The 20,310-nt window shown below is 37.6% G+C and overlaps 1 protein-coding gene across 21 annotated transcripts in view; it reads left to right on the top strand.

The window, feature by feature from the left end:
* TIAM1 (TIAM Rac1 associated GEF 1) overlaps nt 1-20,310 on the top strand; it is a 354,474-nt gene that overhangs the window by 185,365 nt on the left and 148,799 nt on the right. For all 21 annotated transcript variants that reach the window (XM_069074990.1, XM_069074987.1, XM_069074981.1 and 18 more), the window contains one exon: nt 7,561-7,741. Coding sequence is in view for 3 of the 21 variants with exons in the window: in XM_069074996.1 (XP_068931097.1) it covers nt 7,685-7,741 (57 nt within the window). In the remaining 18 variants the exon portion in view is untranslated. The remainder of the gene's footprint in view (nt 1-7,560; nt 7,742-20,310) is intronic.

Below are 20,310 nucleotides of genomic sequence, written 5' to 3'. Positions count from 1 at the left end.
GTAGGTAGGGGTACTGAGTGAGGGTCTTAAGGATTAGTATTTTCTACTCTCAATGCACAAAACAGCTATTGGGGTTTTTGGTTCTGTGGAAATAACTGCAGTTGTTTTCTCTCGGTCACATAATCTCTTCTTTGGGTTTGTTTGGGTTTTTTGAAAGTTGATGGAGACTAGAGGACAAGTCTTATCCTCCATCTTACTGGTCATGTGTCCTGGAAGTTCTAAAGTTCTATTTTTTACTTTTGTTGTAATAGGTAATTATTTATTGGATTAATGATAACTGCAGCCCTTGATTAGATATACATGGTAGGGTATGTAATATTTAAACATGTTTTTGAAATTCAAATTGATAACATGCATGTAGTTACTAATTTCTTTAATGAAAATATTTTTTACTAATAATTAGCATTTACTATAGAAGTATAAAAAGACTAGATAGCTAATCTTGATAATTTTCTTTCTGGATTTGGTATTTCACTGGCAAAATTATAAGACTTATATAAGAAGTAACTCATTAGATTGCCAGAAAAGTAATATATCTAGTTAAAAACAAACACGTGGGAGAAAGTGATGCTAGAATTGAAATGACAGAAATGGAAAAACAGTATTAGAATTTTTTTTTAACTAAACAAAAAAGAAGAAAACTATTGTCAAAGCAAGGAGAAAGAACATAAGTTGCTTTTATAGATTAAGTAACTAGAGGCAGAAGTAAATGAGCTTTTAATTTTACAAAATGTGTACTGAAATCATGATACTGTCTAATGGATTTGTGAATTACCGAGGTTCTCCATCATGTTAGTCATCTCTTCCTGGATGCTTTAAAAGCTCAGGTTTGTTTGTTTTCTTTAGAAAAATTTTATATGACCTTCATTTTGTAGTCTCTCCCTCCTCCCCGTCCCTTCCTACCCACTGAGACATTCCTTTTTTAAAAGAATGAAAAAAAGAGACAAAAATAATGTGTAAACTTATTCACCATATTCTAACTTAAACTTGAATGTGGTTGTAATTAATTTCATGTGTGCTGACTTGTTGACCGTATTATTTCTAAGATTTGGTAGAGTGTAACTAGAGGTGACTTTCTTTCTACTTGTAATTACATGTGATGTGATTTCTGACTTTGACTTGTTCCTTTGACCAAAGGTGAATCAAATGAAGACTGAAAAAACTTAGTTGAAGTCATCAGTTCTTAACTGATATGTGAACAGACAGACTGGTGTTTCCTCTCTGTGTGATTCAATTCAGTTTTTCACTTATTGAATTTGTCTCCTGTTGCAGAGATCTCTTCATGTTAAGAGGAAACTTGGAGGTCTTTTTCTCTTTATGGTTTGCAGATAAATGTTGAGTAACATGAATTCAGATATTATATGACAGTCTTAGAAATTCCATGACAAATTAAAATTGTAAGGCAGCAATGAGGTGAACTATATGAATATTTTATATATAGCAGAGGCATAGTATAAGATGGTGTAAAACATCACAATTTGTGAGTATGTATGTATGTATATACACATATAAATATATATGGTTCTCTTAACCCACATTTTAGGTAAGTTACATATCCAGTGTTACATAAAAATTTTCAATGTTGAAATTTATGGTAAGAAGAATGAAAAATAGGTACTTATTACTTTTCTAACCTGATCGTATAATGCTCTGCTAAGGCTTTTTCTCATGTTCTCCCCAATGCCTCTCCTATCCCAATTTTTTTGCTACTTAGAGGAGAGGGAACTTTTAAAGGAAAAGCACATGTGCATATATACACGTATGTATGAATACATAAATGTACACGAGTATACACATATGGTACACACACACACGTGTGTGTGTGTGTATTTTCTATCTGATAAATTCAGGTAGAGAGATACTTGTATGTGCAGTCCTATTTCTGCGAACTGCCTTGGCAGTCAGAATAGAAAGCTTAGTTCAGCAGAATGGGGCTTATTCTACTTTTGGTCATTGTGACATTGGTTTCTTGGTTTTTGACAGCTGCTGAACAATTCATGAGCTAATAGAAAATTTTCTAAGGTCTCTTTAAGAAGTTACATAAGATAATAGAGCTGAGAGGAGAGGAATGGGTAATATAGGGAAAAGAACTGGAGATGTAAAAGGATACCATAGAAAACTTGCTCACTTCCATTTGGGCCTCCTGTTTCCTTGTAAGTATGAATCACACTAATTTGACTCTCAAGGAACAGGTTTTCAGTGATACAAAAAATATGAATTTAATTAATGTCCTCGTCCATTATGTTAAAATATTTTCTTCCTGTCAGCAAGTGAACCCTTAGTAACGTTCACTTTTCTTAGTGTTGTTGCTAAAATAATTTGTTTACTTAGTTCTAGTCATTTATCTTAGTTCTGGCAGCTAGGTGACAAAATGGATAAGAGTTCTTCTAGGCCTGGAGACCTGAATTCAAATTCAACCTCAGACACTGGGCAAGTCACTTACCTTCTGTTTTGCCTCAGCTTTTTCATCTGTCAGATGAGGGCAATAATACTACCTGCCTTGCAGAATTGTTGGGAGGATCAAATAAGGTAATAATTGTAAAGCGCTTAGCACAGTGCCTAACATATTTAGTGCTATATAAATGTTAGCTGCTATTATTTTAACTTTGTTATATCAGTGGCTAGTATCAGAGAACAGTTAAAGTGAGCAACATGCTGAAGCAGATTGTGAGTTTGTAGACAACATTTTTATCTTAATTTGATATTAACTTCTTTAAGTAGTTGGTCACTATAGTCCCTTCAAATTCTAAAATTCTGAGCCTCTGAAAGGCTAGATTTTTGTGGCTAGAGCTAGAGGAGTTGGGGCTTCCGAACCAGGCAAGTGCTGCATGGTTCAAGCAATGCGACAAAATGCCCCTTTAGTCAGCTCTGTAATTCACTAAAGAGGGAGGACTCTCCTCTCTTCCCTCTTCTCAGTTGATCTAGTCAAAAGGTTTAGTCATAGATTATGAAGTTTTAATATGATGACAAATAGGATATTAAACTACTTATAAAATTACAGCCTAGCCTTGTGAGGTACAAAGGAGTTCCCTTGAGAGAGATAATCAGAAGGGAATAAGTATTGTGTGAACAAACACATTTACCACACTCCTGGGGGCTTTAAATGACTAAGCCCTGGGGAGTTCAAAGTAGTGAAGGCTCCTTAGCTCTTTGTGCAAAAGATCCCATGCTGGGGGGAAAGAATGGTTGTCTTCCTCCTCACCCCCATTTAGCAGCTGAGTGCTAGACACTTTTCCTGCACTTGGAGGCTGAATTGGTTTGAGAGAACTCATTCAAGGCACAGTTTAAGGAAAAGAGAGACAAACATCCCAGACTGACAGGGTTATACAGAAACTATCAAGTAATTTGTATGTTTGCATGTTATCTCCCCTATTAGTTTGTGAGATCCTTGAGGATACAGACTGACTTTTGCCTCTTTTTGTATCCCTAGAGCATAGTACAGTTTCTGGAACATAGTGGACACTTAATAAATGTTGTTTGATTAAAATAAGGAAACAACTTCTGAGAACATGACACACTGGGAACAGCAAAGAGCTGTTTATGGAGAGGAGCAAAGCTCGGAAATCCATCTTAACAACGTACCTAGCAATATGTATAGCAAGAGCTCAGAAGTTGTACCGAAGGGGAACTGGGTGAGGACTCTAAAGAGAGAAAGGACCTCTTGGACCTGTGTTTCCTAGAGTTGGAGATAGAAGAGGATACCATAGAGTTGTCTTAGTCACATGTGTATTCTGGTTGTTGAAAAGTCCAAACTGATTTTTCCATGTGTGCCATAGGCTTAGGAGGGAAATGTTTTTTTAGCTTCTGGTCTTACTATGTTACCATTGTGTTGGGGGTATAGAAACAGGGATAACAAAGATTATCTCTAGACTTGGGTAGCAGTGAATTGGAAACAAAATTGCTGCCCTTTTGATTGGAAAATGACTGAAAAAGCTATGGTATGTGAATGTAAAGGAGTATTACTATGTTAGTAAGAAATTAATATGAGAAATTCAGAGAAACATGGGGATATTTGCATGAGTTGATGCAGAGTGAAATGAGCCAAACCAAGAGAAGAAAATACGCAATAACTACAACATAAATGAAAAAAAAAATCATTGAAAGAAAGTTGAATTTTGAATAATGGAAAAAAAACAATGAAATTTTTGGAGAAGAGATCATGAAACATGCCTCTTCCCTCCTGAAAAAAGAAAAGGAGGTAAAACAACTAGGATACAATATTGTATTTGCACACATTGTGTGTGTGTGTGAGTGTGTGTGTGTGTGTAATGTAGTTGATCTTTTTGACAAACCTTCCCAAAGGAAAAAGGCTAGAATGTAACCATAAAGTTTATGAGATTTTAAAATATGTTCCTTTGACCTATTCCCTTAAGGAAGTTTGAACAATCCTTGGAGTGAATTAAAGAAATCAACCTTATGGCAAAGAATTGGAAATCAAGGGGAGGCCCATTAATTGGAAAACGACTGAACAAATTGTGGCATATGATTGTGATGAAATACTATTACTATATAAGAAATGACAGGGGACCAGATTTTCAAAAGACCTGGGAAGACTCATATGAACTGATGCAAAGTGAAGTGAGCAGAATCAGAACACATTGTACACAGTAACAGCAATGTTATAATGATGATCAACTGTGAAAGACTTAGCTTCTTTGATCAATGTAATGATCCAAGACAATTCCAAAGTACTCTTGATGAAAAATGGTATCCCTCTCCAAAGAGACAACTGTTAAATTCTGAGTGTAAATTGAAGTATAATTTTTTCACTTTTTCTTTTTTTTGTAATATAGGTAATATAGAAATATGTTTTACATGATTTCATATCTATAATTGATATATTACTTGCATTCTCAGTGGACGGGGAAGAGACTGGAAGAAGAGAGAGAATTTGGAACTAAATTTTTTTAAATGGATGTTAAATTTTTTTAAAAAGCCAAATGTATTGGCTAAGCAAATTATGAATAGCTAAGTCCTGGTGAATGTGTATGGGGGGAGGGAGAGTCTTGACTCAGGAGTACTTTGTGGAGGATAGTCTGGCAATGAGGTTTGGAGAGGAGGGATTTGTCTTTGTGTCCCATTGGCCATAGCATCAAACTGAAAAGTGGGATATATCCCATCCAACAATTTAAAATCTCATCATTTCAAGAGGGAATTCAAGGCACGGTTTGTGGAGCAGACAAACATTACAGATAGACACATATACTTGAAAAGAAGTCCCTTGAAGGAGGAAGCCGCTTCAAGGAATGTGACACCTGGCAGCAGCAAATAAGTGAGCTGCCTTTGTACTCAAGAGAGCTAACCTTGGCAATTGAGAGTTGAGCTGTTGAGAGAAGCAGAGAATCCATCTGAGCAAGCCATCCATAAGATTCACTCTGACTCTAATGGAAGCTGTGTAGGGGCTTAAGAAGAGAAAAAAAGACTTCTCAAACCTTGTATTATCAGGGATTGTGATTTCCTGTGTATATTACATATGTCAACAAATTACTGAGCACTAAACATTGGAGATCAAAAATCATCCCCTGATTTCAATGAGCTCATAGTCTAATGTGAGAAACAAAATACAACATGTAAACTGCTACATATGAAATATATATATATATATATGTGTGTATATATGTATACACATACATACATAAAATTTTGGGAATAATCAAAGAGAGAAGTCATTAGAATTAAGGACTGGAAAGGCTCCATTCAGAAAGTAACATTTGAGCTAAGACTTGACAGAAACGAGGTAAACCAGGAAGGAGCTGAAGATGAACGAGAGGAAAGTTCCAGGCATGTGGGAGTTGGGAGATGGAGAGTCTTGTGGGAGGAACAGCATGGAGGTCAGTGTCTCTGGATGGAAGAGTATGTGGAGGGGAATGGCTGAATTGGGGATGGCTTGGAGTGAGGAGAGTCTTGAGGCAGGCAAGCTGTTGGAATATACAGGTGAGGGAATGAGAGCCTGCACTAGAGTGATGACAGTGACGGGAGAGAAGGGGGCATATGCAAGAGATATTGCAAAAGTGATATTGACAGAACTTGGCAACAGCTTAGATATGGGGGAAGGGGGGTAGTCGGGTGTGAGAGATAGTGGGGAGATGAGGATGACAAGCCTGAGGATGGTGTTGCCCTCAAAAGTAGTAAGGAAGGTAGGAAGTTGGGGATGGTTTAGAGGAAATGTTAAATTTAAGATGTCTAGTGCGCATATAGTTTGAGATGTCTGAAAGGCAACTAGAGATGGGAGATTGGAGATATATAAAGGGTCATTAGGGCAGGATAGGTAGATCTGAGAATTAAAACCATTGTAGCTGATGGGGAGGGAAGCATTAGACAGAATATGAAAATATGTGAGATTGGAGTGATAGAGGAGGTCATCTACTGGAGAAGATGGGATGATACTGCCCAGAGGGGTGATGTACATTGTCATGTAAGATTGTTGTATCAGTGTTTTTGCTTAGTTAACGTTTTTGTCAAAAGGGAGAGGGTTCAGTCTAGCAGGAGGTGGGAAATTACCATGATACAAAAACAAAAGGCACCAATTAAATCTATTTGAAGAAAAAATACAACATGAGTAATTAAGAGATTAAAGCATGTTTTTTAAGAAAAACGAAAATAAAGGAAGCAATTAAGGTACATTCTGTAGAATGGAAGGGAGAATTGATTATTATAATGACTTAGGGAATAAAATTTCAGAGTTAGAAGGGACCTTTTGAAGATCAGCTTCTCTGATCCACCTTTTGCATCCCCTTATTTTTCTTTTCCACAATAGTTATTAGCAAGGTGCCTTCCACATAGCAGCCAACAAGGAAGTAACAGATGCAGCCTTGGCTGCAGGAACATGACTTTTTTATTTTGATTGCTGGAGACAAACTGATCTGCCTAGAAATGAGGGAGAAAAGGGAGATCTCTGGAGTGGAGGTGAGAATTTGATAGTTTGGGGGTTTCTGTAGGAGGGGTGAAGTGCTTGTATATTCCCTTGGCTTCACAGGAACTCAGAACCTGACCCTCCCTATTCAAGTGTCTGAACGCATATTAAGTGTTCATATTCTCTCTGATTTAAGATGAAAGGAAGCTTTGTAAAAAGGCTCAGAATGTATTCAGTAGTACTGTAAAATCATTTTGCCCTACCTTATCCTTATATATGTAGCTATCTTTTGCTTATAAGTAATTTTAATCATTTGAATTATATCTTGCATTGTATAAGTGTATTGGGTAGGCTATTAGACTTAGTGTCAGAAAAACCTGTGTTTAAATCTGTCTCACACTGAGACCCTGGACAAGTCATTTAATCTCTCTGAGTCTCAATTGCTTTTATAAAATTTGGCCAATAGTAGCACCTACCTCACAAGGTCCTTGGGATTATCAGATAAGAAAATATTTGAAAAGTGCTTTGTAATCCTTAAAACATATAAATGTAAGTTAATCTCATTATGAAGTATAAGGGTTTTTTTTGGTTTGTTTTTGTTTTGTGCTGGGAGTGGGGAATATAAGGTAAGAAAATGTTTTTGGTAGGAAATACTCTTTTGATGTATTTTTTCCCTAAATCTTTGTGTCTCCTTTTTCTCCCTCCAGGTTTTTGGGATATACTCATAGACTCTGATGAAACCTTAATGGAGTACCAAGTGACTGGTGCAAAAAGACTCTCAAGTTCTAGTTGCTGTTCATTTTGATAACATTTGCAGTTTTATACATCTAAATGCCAGAGTTCTCTTGGGGAGAATTGTGCTGGACACCATTATTGCCTTTTGAGAAGGTAGGTTAAATGAATATGAAGATCTTTCATGTGTGTGTGTAAATAGTAATAAATTTTGTTGTTAGGGGGGAAATAACTGGCTCTCAGAAAGAGAGGGTTTGGAGAAATAACAATTCAGTTATTGACTCTTCAGTAATCCCATAGTGATAGTTTTCTAAAAAGATAATTACTAATGAACTCTTCCTCTTCTTCCTTGGCTAGCTTGCTTGCACAGTCTTTTAGAGATATCTTCTGTTTTGTCATATTTATGTTAGATTATATTAAAAATATAGCCAAAAATTTCCTTTTTGAAGTAAAGTTCTTTGTTTGAATATATCTTGAAAGGTAAAAAAATTTCAGTTAAAAAATAATCCTTGGGGCGGCCATGTGGCGCAGTGAGTAAGAGCACCGGCCCCAGAGTCAGGATGACCTGGATTCGAATCCAGGCTCTGATACTTAGTACCACACCCAGAAATAACTGGCCATGTAACCTTGAGCAAGTTACTTAACCCCAATTGCTTTAAAAAATAATAATAATCCTTATAAATTCAAATTTTCTAAGGTGATTATTTCCAAACTTTCTCAAGTTTCTCAGTTCACTTTCCTTCTACCTTCCAGTCCACCTTCTACTTTCCTTCTCACCAAAGGAACTCGCTTCATTTTTCACTGAGAAGCCATTTGTTGTAAGGTCTCTCTTCTCCTATATTTTACATCTTAAAACTCCTTGTCAAGCTCCTCCTCCATTTTCACCTCCTTTACTCCATCAGTATTCATTAGGAATATTGGTCTACAGTTTCTTTCTCTGTCTTGACTATTATTGGTTTGTATTCAGACATCAGTTCTTTCTCTGGAGGCAGACAGCGTTTTTCATGATGAGTCCTTTGGGATTATCTTCAATCATTGTATTGCAGAAAATAGCTAAGTCATTCCTACTTGTCCATAGTAAAGTATTGCTGTTACTGCATGCAATGTGCTTCTGTTTCTGCTCATTTCATTCTCTCTCAGTTCACTTAAGTCTTTCCAGGTTTTCCTGAAAGCATCCCACTCATCATTTCTTACAACAAAATAATATTCCATTACAATCATATACTGTAACTTGTTTAGCTATTCCACAGTTGATGGGCATCCCCTCCATTTCCAAGTCTTAGCCACCACAAAAAGAGCTGCTATAAATAGTTTTGTGCAAATATATTATTTTCCTTCTTTTTAAAAAAATCTCTTTGGAATGCAGACTTAGTAATGGTATTGCTGGATCAAAGAGTATGCACAGTTTGATAGCCCTTTGGGGATAGTTCCAAAGTGTTCTCTAGAATGGGTGATCAGTTGGCAACTCCACCAACAGTGTATTAAAACCTCAGTTTGAGTCTTTACTTTTCAAGTTTATTTCTTACAAACATTTTTTGTAGGATTCTACATTCTGCCATCCCCTGAATTTTGAGGGAATTAATTCCATTCACTTTCATTGTTATGATCATTTCCCTCCATAATATTATATTTTTCAATTATCTTTGACTTCTCCCCTACCTATATAAAGATTAAGACAGTAGTGAAAGAGGACTGCCCTGAATACTAGTGCTTTGAGTTTGATGTGGACTGCTTCTGTTCCTGTGCCCTGTTTTCTTTCCCTCTTCTAGATCTAAATCATAGTTTCTTGTCCTTTCTTTCCTTTTTTCATCATACACCCTCCTTAGGTAGATTTTGTTTTGCTTAGGATCAATCCCTTTCTTAATTTATCCTTCTTATACCCACCTTTCCCTTCTCTCTTTTCTCTTTTGTTTCCCTCTTGAGTGAGATGTGTTTCTCTATTCAGTTGTGTTGTGTATTCTTCCCTCCTTTTATTAGCTCAGATAAAAGTGAGGTTCAAGTGTTAACAGTTCCATCCCCTTCTTTATATTTGTTTTTATAGACTTCTAATTGCATACCACTATTAAGTGAGATAATTTTTTACCTCTCCGTTCTCTCTTTTCCTTTACTTCATGGTATATTCCTTCTTACCTCCTTTACTCTCTCTTTTTTAGAACATCAAAACATAAAATCATTCCCAGGGCCTCTGTCTTATTACTTTCCCTCTATAACTGCTAATAATATTAGGTTTCTTAGGGTACACATGTATCATCTCCCCCAGTTAGAATGTAAACAGTTTATGTTCATTTAGTATTTTATGCTTGCTTGTCCCTATTTACCTTCTTATATTTCATTTGATTAATGTGTGTGCATTTCACAGTTTTCATATAGCTTTGGTCTTTACATCTGGAAGTCACCTATTTCCTTAAAGGTTTAAATTTTTCCCCTATAAGATTTAACTCAGTTGTGCTGTTATTCTTGGTTATAAGGCCATATCTTTTGCTTTCTTCATTCCAAACTCTCTGTTTCTTTGTAGTGATGGCTGTTAAATCTTGTGTGATTTTGACTATCTCTTCTTGGTACTTGAATTTTTTGTTTCTGATTGTTTGCAGTATCTTCTTCTTTAAATTAGAAGCTTTGAGTTGTAGCTATAATATTTCTGGAAGTTTTTTATTTGGAATTTTCTATAAGAAATAAGTAGATTCTTTCTATCCTTATTTTGTTCTCTGGGTAAAAGATCTGGGCAGTTTTATAATTTCATGAAATATGATGGCTAGCCTCTTTATTTTGTCATGTTTTTCTGGTAGTACAATCACCATTAAATTATTTCTCCTTGAATCTGTCTTTCAAATCAATTGTTTTTGCTATGAGATACATTACATTTTTCTGCTATTTTTTTCAGTCTTTTGACTTTTAAAAAATATTTCCTTTTGTCTCATGGAATCATTAACTTATACTTGGTACATTGTAAATTTTAGACATTGATACTTGGGTAAGATTTTTGTACCTCTTGTTCCAAGTTGTTAATTCTATTTCCATTTCTTTTTTCCATAACACTTATGTCCTTTCAAAAAAATATTTTTTTTTTACTCTAAGGCTTTCATTTAATTTATAAAATATTTTTAAACTTGTAAATTAAAAAGAAAAACGCCTCTTACATTATTTCTTCTCTAGATTTTTATTACACTATTCTCTCCTCATCCTCCAACCTTCTGATTACATCATCTCAGTATCCTTTGCAGGATCTTCTTCCAGTTCATTTCTACCATCTACGGGTGTCCTTCAAGACCCACTTCTCTTCTCCCTATTTCTTTATTTTTTTTTAAAGCAATTGGGGTTAAGTAACTTTGCTCAGGTTACACGGCCAGTTATTTCTGGGTGTGGTGCTAAGTGTCTGAGCCTGGATTCGATCCTCAGGTCATCCCGACATTGGGGCCGGTGCTCTTACTCTCTGTGCTACCTGGCCGCCCCTTCTCCCTATTTCACTTGATGATCTCAACAGTCCCCATGGATTCAGTTATCAGTGCAATGCAGATGATTCTCATATCTGTTTTATTGTCCTTACCTCTCTCCTGACTTCTCATCTCACATCTCCCACTGCTTGTTGTTTGACTTCTCAAACTAGATCTCTCATAGCTCTGAGATAGCTAGGTGGTACAGGGAACCTGGAGTCCAGAAGATCTGCATTCAAATCTAGCCTCAGATACTTCCTAGCTTTGTGATCCTGGGCAAGTTACTTAACCTCCATTTGTCTCAGTTTCCTCAACTGTCAAATGGGAATAATAACTTTACCTACTTTGCAGGGTTGTTGTGAGGATCAAATGAAATAATATTTTAAAAGTACTTATCACAGTTCTATTATATTTCCTTCTCTTCATAGACATCTTAAACCTGACATGTCCAGGACTGAACTTTATTACCTTTTCCCCCAAGCCCTTCTCTCCTCTGATATTTGCTATTACTTTCAATGACATCATTACCTTTCCAGTCACCCAGGCTCAACTCAAGTGTTATCCTCAACTCTTCACTCTTTGTTACCTCCATATCCATTCACTTGCCAGGTCCTTTCGTTTCCGCCTTCACAGCTCTCATCTACACCCCCTTCTTTCCTCTCATACTACCAATGCGGTACAGTACCTGTACAGGTCTTTATCTTCTCACACTTTGATAATTACAATAGATTTTGACTGGTCTCCTTGCCTCGAGTCTCTCCCCACTCTAGTCCATCCTGTGCTCAGCTCTCAGTACAGGTCTGACCATATCAGACCCTTATTTAGTCCACTCCAGTGACTCCTCTAGGTTCTAGTATGAAATCCTCTGGCATTTGAAGCCCTTCATGACCCAGTCCTTTCTTAGTTTTCTAATCTTCCCCCACCTTACTCCCTTCCACATACTCTGCAGTCTAGTAGCCCTAGCTGCCTTGCTGTTCCTCCCACCAGACATTCTGTCTCTGGGCATTTTTACTGGCTGTTTCCCGTGCCTGGAACTTTCCTCTTCCTTATCTTTTTACCTCCTTCCTTGCTTACCTAGCTTCCTTCAAGTCTCAGCCAAGGTCCTATCTCTTCTGCCTGAAGCCTTTCCCAGTTATTCTTAATCCTATTGCCTTCCCTCTGTGATTATCTCAAATTATTGTGTGTGTGTGTGTGTGTGTGTGTGTGTGTGTGTATAAAATATTGTTTATACGTGGTTGCTTATATTTTATCTTCTGATTTGACTGTGGGCTCCTTGAGAGCAGAGACTAAGTTTTACCTTTCTTTGTGTCCCTAGTGCTTAGTTAGCATGGTGCCTGCCACAATAGTAGGCAATTAATAAATGCTTGTTTACTTGACTCTGCCTAGAGACTCGAAGTCCAGAAGACCAGAGTTCAAATCCACTTACCATGTGACCCTGGGCAAATCATTTTATATATCTGTCTTAATTTCTTCATCAGTCAAATGGGGATAATAATAGCAATTAACTCACAGGGTAGTTTTGAAGATCAAAGGAGATAATATTTGTAAAGCATTTTATTTGTAAATATTTGTATTTGTGAATATTTGTAAAGTGCCAGGCACATACTAGGTGCTTAATAAATACTTGTTCTCCTCTTCCTTCCTTCCTTCCTTCCTTCCTTCCTTCCTTCCTTCCTTCCTTCCTTCCTCCTTCCTTCCTTCCTTCCTTCCTTCCTTCCTTCCTTCCTTCCTTCCTTCCTTCCTTCCTTCCTCCCCCCCTTCCTTCCCTAATTGTACTTTTTTCCAATCTATGTTTTCTTATAGATGTTTTTGAACTGTTCTCTTTTTCTGGGTTTCTGTCCCTGTTACCATAATAACCTTTTACGATGAGTTTCTTTTTGGTTTGCTCATTCTTATCATCCGATTACTTACTTTGGATATTATATCAGGGTCAAGCTTTGTATAATTCTGATGCAAATGACTGTACTGCACTTGTACCCTCTTGAGAACTACAGTTGCTTTCTTCGGCTGTTGTGTTATTAGAGGCTCTCAAGAACAATTCAAGCTGGGAATTAGCAAGCTTATCTGCTACTAGTGTGATCTAATTACTGCCTGCCTTGGTCTGAACTCTGCAAGTTCCTGACCTGAGTGGTTCTAAGCAACACCTTTTGGCTTGCTTCTAGTTAGATTTCCAGTAGACTGTTCCTATTCTTGGTGGGTTTTTTTTTTTTTTTTTGCTTTTTGGAGGGCAACTGGGGCTAAGTGACGTGCCCAAGGTCACATGGCTAGTTTTTTGTATTAAGTGTGTGAGGCTGGATTTGAACTCAGGTCCTCCTGACTCCAGGGCCAGTATTCTATTCACTGCGCCACCTATCCACCCCAGACTGTTCCTATTCTTAAACGTTATCAGCCAACTAGAAAGCTCTAAAGTTTCACAGTGACAGAATTGTATGTTCATCTTTGGTCTACCATTCCTTCCCTGGTCATTCAGCTTTAAGTTTCTGACTATGTTGGTGTTTGGAACTGAGACCCTGTAGTACTCCCAATGTCAGACATACACCACTGCTGTTTGCTTCTGAACTTGTTCCTCACTCATTATACAGCATAGTTTGGACAGTCCTCCTTTCCCAGCACCCCTGCCCGCTTTCCCTGAAGTTCAAGTACTATCTTGGCCATTCTAGGTCTGTGACCCAGAACTGGGTAGTTAGTGACAGAGCTGCTAGTTGGCACCTGTTACTGTTCTCTGTAAAGATCTGATCCCGTTGTGTCAATCTGCGACCTTTTCTTGCCCTGGTATATGTTAGAATTCCTCATCCTGGTAGCTTCCTTTGGGCACCTTCCTACTTAGACTAGGTCCCCAGTGTTGTAGACCTTTCAAGATTTTTGTGGAGTAGTTGTTGGGGGAGAGCTTAGCTGTACTTTATTTTACTACTTTACAATCTTGTCTGGTTGGTATACTTCCACCCTTGATTTCTAGTACTCCTATCTCCTGGCAGAATGCTTCTGCAATCAATCTCTTACCTAGTCTTCAGTTTTTTCCTCTTTATTAATTCCTTTCCTGCTTCTTATAAGCATGATTAGGTCTCTATCAACCTTTAAAAACATCTTCATTTAACCCTTTCTTGTAATTATCCTTTTTTAAACCAACTTCCTAGAAAAGCTTTCTACTTTGTTGCCTCCACTTCTCCCTCCCACCTCTCCCTCCACCCCCCCCCCCTTCTCATTTGCAGCTTGGCTTCCAAACTTATTATTTGGGTGAAACAGCTCCTTCCAAAGTTAGCAATGACTTCTTAATTGTCATGTCCAGTAGCTTTTCCTGAATCCTCATTTCTCTTGACTTGTCTGTAATACTTGGCACTGTTAGTTATTCTCCTCTCTTGGAAGAAGTCTCTCTCTTACTGTAATTTCTCTTGTATTTCATTTTTTGATCATTATTTGGCCTGGTGGGAGTTTCCTGGTTTTGCTGGAATAGTTGTGGTCCTGAGTTGCCTGCCTCTGTTCAAGCAGCCATCTTGCCTGAAAGACCCTTTCTATTTATTTTTTGAACCATCTTATTTAACCTCTTGTTTGGGGTATTTTGAATCTGACATTAAAACTGTTCATCAGTTTGTAAAATTTAGCAATAACTTCCAGAACTTGGTCTCCATTTAATCTTAGCTCCCCCCTTTTTTGGCTGTCTCTAAGCTCAGCCTCCTGTGGGGAAAGAACAGGTTTGTAACCAAGGCCTCCCACCAGAATCTAATTTTAAATTTGCAATCTGTCTTGTGATTTTCCCTTCAAATTTAACTTGGAAGTAAATACATTCCATTCGTTTTCCTCTATACTAAAGGATATTTTCAAGCTATAAAAGAGTAATCATTTTATTTTTCATGCATTTTGTAATATTTTATTGAGTTAGAGATAATTGTATTATAATTTTTCCCTTTACGAATATCTTATATCTGTCAGTTATTAGAAAATCTCTATAAAACATAGAAGATCCTTATTTGAACACTATTAGCTATGTAGCTGAATTCCATATGAGGTATATCCATTTTATATTCTGTTTTAGGGGGTTTAGTTAATCCTAAAAGCCTTCTTTTTAGTCATTCTTTATTATGAAGCATCCTTACATTGCGGACCTTAAAGACCGCAGTAGAGAAATCCCAGGCTATTTTAGTAGTAAATAACAGTATTGTCTTCCTTTTGTAGATAAGAAAATTTTAACAAAGAGAATGTAATCCCATTGTTATAGAAGAAATTAGTGAGGAACAAAATATAGTGTTCATTTTTTTTTTTCAGAACACAGTCTTCTGTTAATGTTTTTTTATCTAGTCTGATAGAATAATATAATTACCTTAACCATACTCTGATTCGCCTGATTTTTTAAAAGTCCATTTTAGAATTTAGATACATTCCTGTGTCCAAATTTGATTTTTAACTTCAGTTTAAGGAAGACCCAAGAATTCCACTTTAGGCTTAATGTCTAAGACAGCAAATGGTGTTTTTGATGTTTTAGCAAATTTTCTGTTTTTATCCAAGGTAAACTGTTAAATTTATCAATTTTGTGTTGTCACTCTTTTGTACCTGTCACCATTGCCCTATTTACATTCCCACTTAAAAACAAAACAAAACAAACTCAGCCCTCTAAAACTTTCATGAAAGGCAAGATTAATGTCCCCAAAACCCAAGATTTGTGCAATTAAGTTCCATTTTAAACCTTCAGGTACTTAAAATGAGAATTTTCAGTCCAAAGACACATAATTTAGAATTAGATCTTGATTTTTCTGTTCCAATTTAGGGGAAAGCATTGGTGTGGAAATGTAGAAAGTTTGGGTAGTTATAGCACTATAGGTTTTTTTTTTTAAAGCAATTGGAGTTAAGTAACTTGCCCAAGGTTACACGGCCAGTTTTTTTTGTGTGGGTGTTAAGTATCTGAAGCCGGAACCCTGGGTTTTCCAGACTCTAGGGTCGGCACTCTTACTCACTGCGCCACCTGGCCACCCTGTAGCACTATAGTTTTATTGCTTTATAAATAACTTTCTTTCAAATATAGTAAAACCTTAAGTAAAACTTAACTCATGGAGTCCATGGTTAACTCAGTTTTTTTTTCCTCTTTATTTTGTAGAAATTGGCAAATGATAATATAACAAGTTATAAGATGTCCAAATAAATGATTTTTAGGAAGATTCAACTCAGTGTTCTGTGCCTGTGTTGTTATTGTTTAGTCATTTTTGTCATGTCCAACTTTTCATGACCCCATTTGGGGTTTTCTTGGCAAAGATTTTGGAGTGGTTTACCATTTCCTTTTCCAGCTCATTTTACAGATGGGGAAACTGGGGCAAAACAGAGTTAAGTGACTTGTCCAGAGTCACACAGCTAGTACCGTGCTTCCCCGATAATAAGACCTATCCCGAAAATAAGCCCTCCCCTTACTGTGTAAGATTCCTCTAAAATAAGCCCTCCCCCGAAAATAAGCCCTATTGAGATTGCTGCTGTAGTGAAGGTGATCCCCTGCGCTACATGCTACATTACAGTACCCTCTGTATGCACCGTCCCCCCCCCCCACCTGTGAAACGCACGCCGTGCTCCGAGCTGCATCCAATCAGAGCTGCAGCAGTGAGCGCGTCATCCTGTTCTTCCCCAGTGATTTGATTATTGAATAAAGGTACATTTTTTTTTGTTCACATTTACCTGTTTATTAAAATTGCTGTCAATGTTCATTAAAACAAGCCCTCCCCTGAAAATAAGCCCTCTGGTGTTTTTCTGTCCAAAAAAATTAATAAGACAGTGTCTTATTATTGGGGGAACATGGTAAGTATCTGAGACTTGATTTGAACTGAGGTCTTCCTAATTTCAGGTCCGGTAGTCTATCTACTGTACTACCTAGCTGCCTCTGTATACCTATTGAATAATGATAATATTAAGAATGAGACACATTTACATTTTGGACCCTCCCTCCCTCCCTCCCTTCCTTCCTTCCTTCCTTCCTTCCTTCCTTCCTTCCTTCCTTCCTTCCTCCCTTCCTCCCTTCCTTCCTCTCTTCCTTCCTCCTTCCCTTCCTTCCTCTCTTCCTTCCTCCTTCCCTTCCTTCCTCTCTTCCTCCCTTTTTTCCTTCCTTCCTCTCTCCTTCTTTTCCTCCCTCCTCTCTATGTCTCTGTGACTCTCTTCTGCCCTCCCCCCAGTCTATCCCCATGATTCACATTACTGACATAGGCACTTTCAGCTCTTTTACTAAGGTCTGTTTACTAGCTTCTTACTCCTACCATCTCATTCCTTGCATAAATTACTTTACTTATGCCATATTCCTTGCCTGGGATTCCCTCCCACCTTCTCCACTTGTTCAGATCAGGCCCATTTTACCAGACCCAACTCAGGTCCCACTGACTTTCGTCCCTACTGCTGCATCATGATTTGTCCCATAAATAAGTAGTAACTAGAATCATCAACTAGTATCATCATTTAGTGTCATTTATTATCCCTATTTGTAATTATAGAATAGGGCAGGCCTTGGTTTCAAGAAGACCAGAGTTCAAGCCTTGACTTAGAGGTATGCTGGCAGTGTTTACTCTGGACAAGTGCCTTAGGCTAGGCAACTAAGTTGTGGAGAAATTGCTGACCTGCATTGGTGGTAAGAGTTTTCTCATCCTGGAGTGCCCTACACTATTGAAATCTATTCATCTAGTTCCTGTTCCTGTTCTCACAGGGATTTCTATGGCTTTGTTTCTTTAATTAGATTAAGACAGATTGGGAAAGGCTTTCTATAGAAGACTTGAATGAAGCCAGGGAAGCCAGGTGGGGGAGATGAGGAAGGAGAGGCTTCCAGGCATGGAGGATAGCCAGAGAAAATGGCCAGAGATGGAGTGTTTTGTTTGAGGAGCAGCAAGAAAGGCAGTGTCACTGGATCAAAAGAATAATCTAAGTAAAAGCTCTGTGATTAGTTTAAGGAAGACCTGTGCATACATGCCACCCTTGTTCCATCAGATAACCATAATCCTTTTACAGTTAATGTGAGAGAAGTAAAAAAATGATCCTTATAGAGATTACAGAAATTGGCATGAAATAACATTAAGCTTGGGCAGTGGAATTATTGGACAGGGAAAAAGAGGAGTTGATCAGTTTCAGTTCAATTCAGTAAACATTTATTAATCGCCCCTTGTGTGCTTCCACTGTATTAAGTCTTGATAAAAATTTTGAAAAGTCACTATCCTTAAGGAACTTTGAGTAGAATGGGGAAAGGCAACACACAAAAAAGAGGCTGGAAAGAAGGTTGGGGAGACCCCGGGCGCTGGAAGGCGTTGTTCGGTTGGAGGCAAAGATGCAAGTGCAAAGTGGAGTGAGCAGATGTACTCTGAAGCTCCCTTTGCTTGACCCATTTCCTGGCATTAACTCTGAACACTCAGTAGTAGGCATCAATCAGTCAATCAACAAACATTTAATTAAATACTTATCATGTGTCAGAAACTGTACTAGGCTGTAAGAATCAAATGATACAAATAAGTCTTTGAGGAACTTGTGTTTTACTGTGGATGGGGTACACAAGGGTAATACAAGAGAAAATGTAGAGGCAATGTGGCATATTTGATTGATATAGAACTTGGGTTTATGATTTGGGCATGTTGGGTTTGATAGGCCTACTGAACAATTAGGAAGGATCCCCACCAATGTACATATGACTGAAGTTGAGGAGATGGATTAGGCCTGGATATCTGGATCTGAGAATTCATGGAAGCTGATAATCTATCCAAAATATAGAAGAGAAGGTGGCCCAGGTCAAGGTTCTTTGTAACATTTGTGATAAAGTGGCATGATTTAGGTGATGACCTAGCAAAGAACACTGATGAAGTTGTAGTGAATTCATTTGGCATCATGGTGTGACTTCCTTCAGAGTTCAGCAAAACAATAGAGCAAACAAATGAAGGTTTTCCATGGTTAAGGATTGATTGGCACGATTTCAATGGCAATAGAACAAGGGGGCAAAGGGATTCAAAGGTGGAAGATAATATACAGTTGAACTGTTTGGTCAGTTAGAGTACTAAGATTCTGAAGAAAGAGATTTCCATAACTGAATCACATTATTTATCTGAGCTGGTTTATAGTTATAATCTAATCTCATGGCTGTATAGTTAAACTTGTATCCCTCCTGCTTGACTATTCTCCAAGCCTTAGGAGTTGTTCCAGACTTTCTCCTTTCTACCTTAAAACTCTTAAAGACACCTGCTTTTCATTAGATGATTTCACTTTCCACTTTACTAAGAAAATAGAGACCATTCAATCTAAGATCTATTTCTTGTCCATATCTCAAAATCCCTCCGTATCAGAAATCCTTAACTAAGTGGGGAGTCTGAATTTAAAAATATTCTGATAAATATATTCAGTATAATTGGTTTCCTTTTTAACTCTATGTAATTTATTTTATTCATTTAAAAATATTATTCTTCCTTTACCTGACTTGTCAGAGGGAGTCTGTGAAAAGGTCCTGAATCCCAACTCTACTCTTTTCTCTCCTCATTTACCCATGTCCTTGACTCTATTCTCTTCTGTCTCTGGGCAATAAATTTTTTTGTCTTTTCATTTATTCTCTCTTCTACCTTTACCTTTCCTATCCTCAGTCTTTCCTGAAAGCATCCCTTTCTCTCTCTCTCCCTCCCTCCCTCCCCCCCTCTGTCTCTCTCTCTCTCTTCCCCCCCCCTCTCTCTCACACACACACACACACACACACACACACACCCACACCCTCACTCCAGTAACTATAAATTAGCTCAAGTTGGAAAAACACTTTACATCAATTATCTCATTTTGATCATGATCTTAGTTACTTTTACTGTTATTATTCCTATTTAAATAGATGGAAAAGTGTGGCTCAGAGCAGGGGTGTTAACCTAGGAAGATTGAGAGGGATGAAGGAGGAGTAGAGATGGTGGCGAAGTCAAAGAATAGACTTAAAAGGAATGAGACAGAGGGTAATATAAAAGGATAGGAGATTATAATAAGAGAAAGGGAGTTTGAGAGTCTAGTCATTGTGGCAATGGTACAGTTATGAGTTATGGTGATTTCCCTGTGGGTATCTTTGAGTATAGTGAAACTATGGGTCATGAGAGCTGAGAAGGAGGATAAATTAGAAGGCCAGGGTATTTGTTGTTGTTGTTCAGTCATTTTTCAGTTATGTCTGACACTTCATGACCCCATTTGGGGTTTTCTTGGCAAAGATACTGGAGTAGTTTACCATTACCATCTCCAACTCATTTTATAGACAAGGAGCTGAAGGAAATAGGGTTAAGTGACTCACCCAGGGTGACAGTGTCCAAAGCCAGATTTGAACTTACTTAGATAAGT

Source organism: Petaurus breviceps, unplaced genomic scaffold (assembly GCF_028583685.1).
Source record: "Petaurus breviceps papuanus isolate PSGF00001 unplaced genomic scaffold, PetGlider_PUasm1.0 90897, whole genome shotgun sequence".
Lineage (NCBI taxonomy): Eukaryota > Metazoa > Chordata > Mammalia > Diprotodontia > Petauridae > Petaurus > Petaurus breviceps.
The sequence above is the reverse complement of the archived record's forward strand: the minus strand, read 5'-3'. Positions and strand labels throughout refer to the sequence as shown.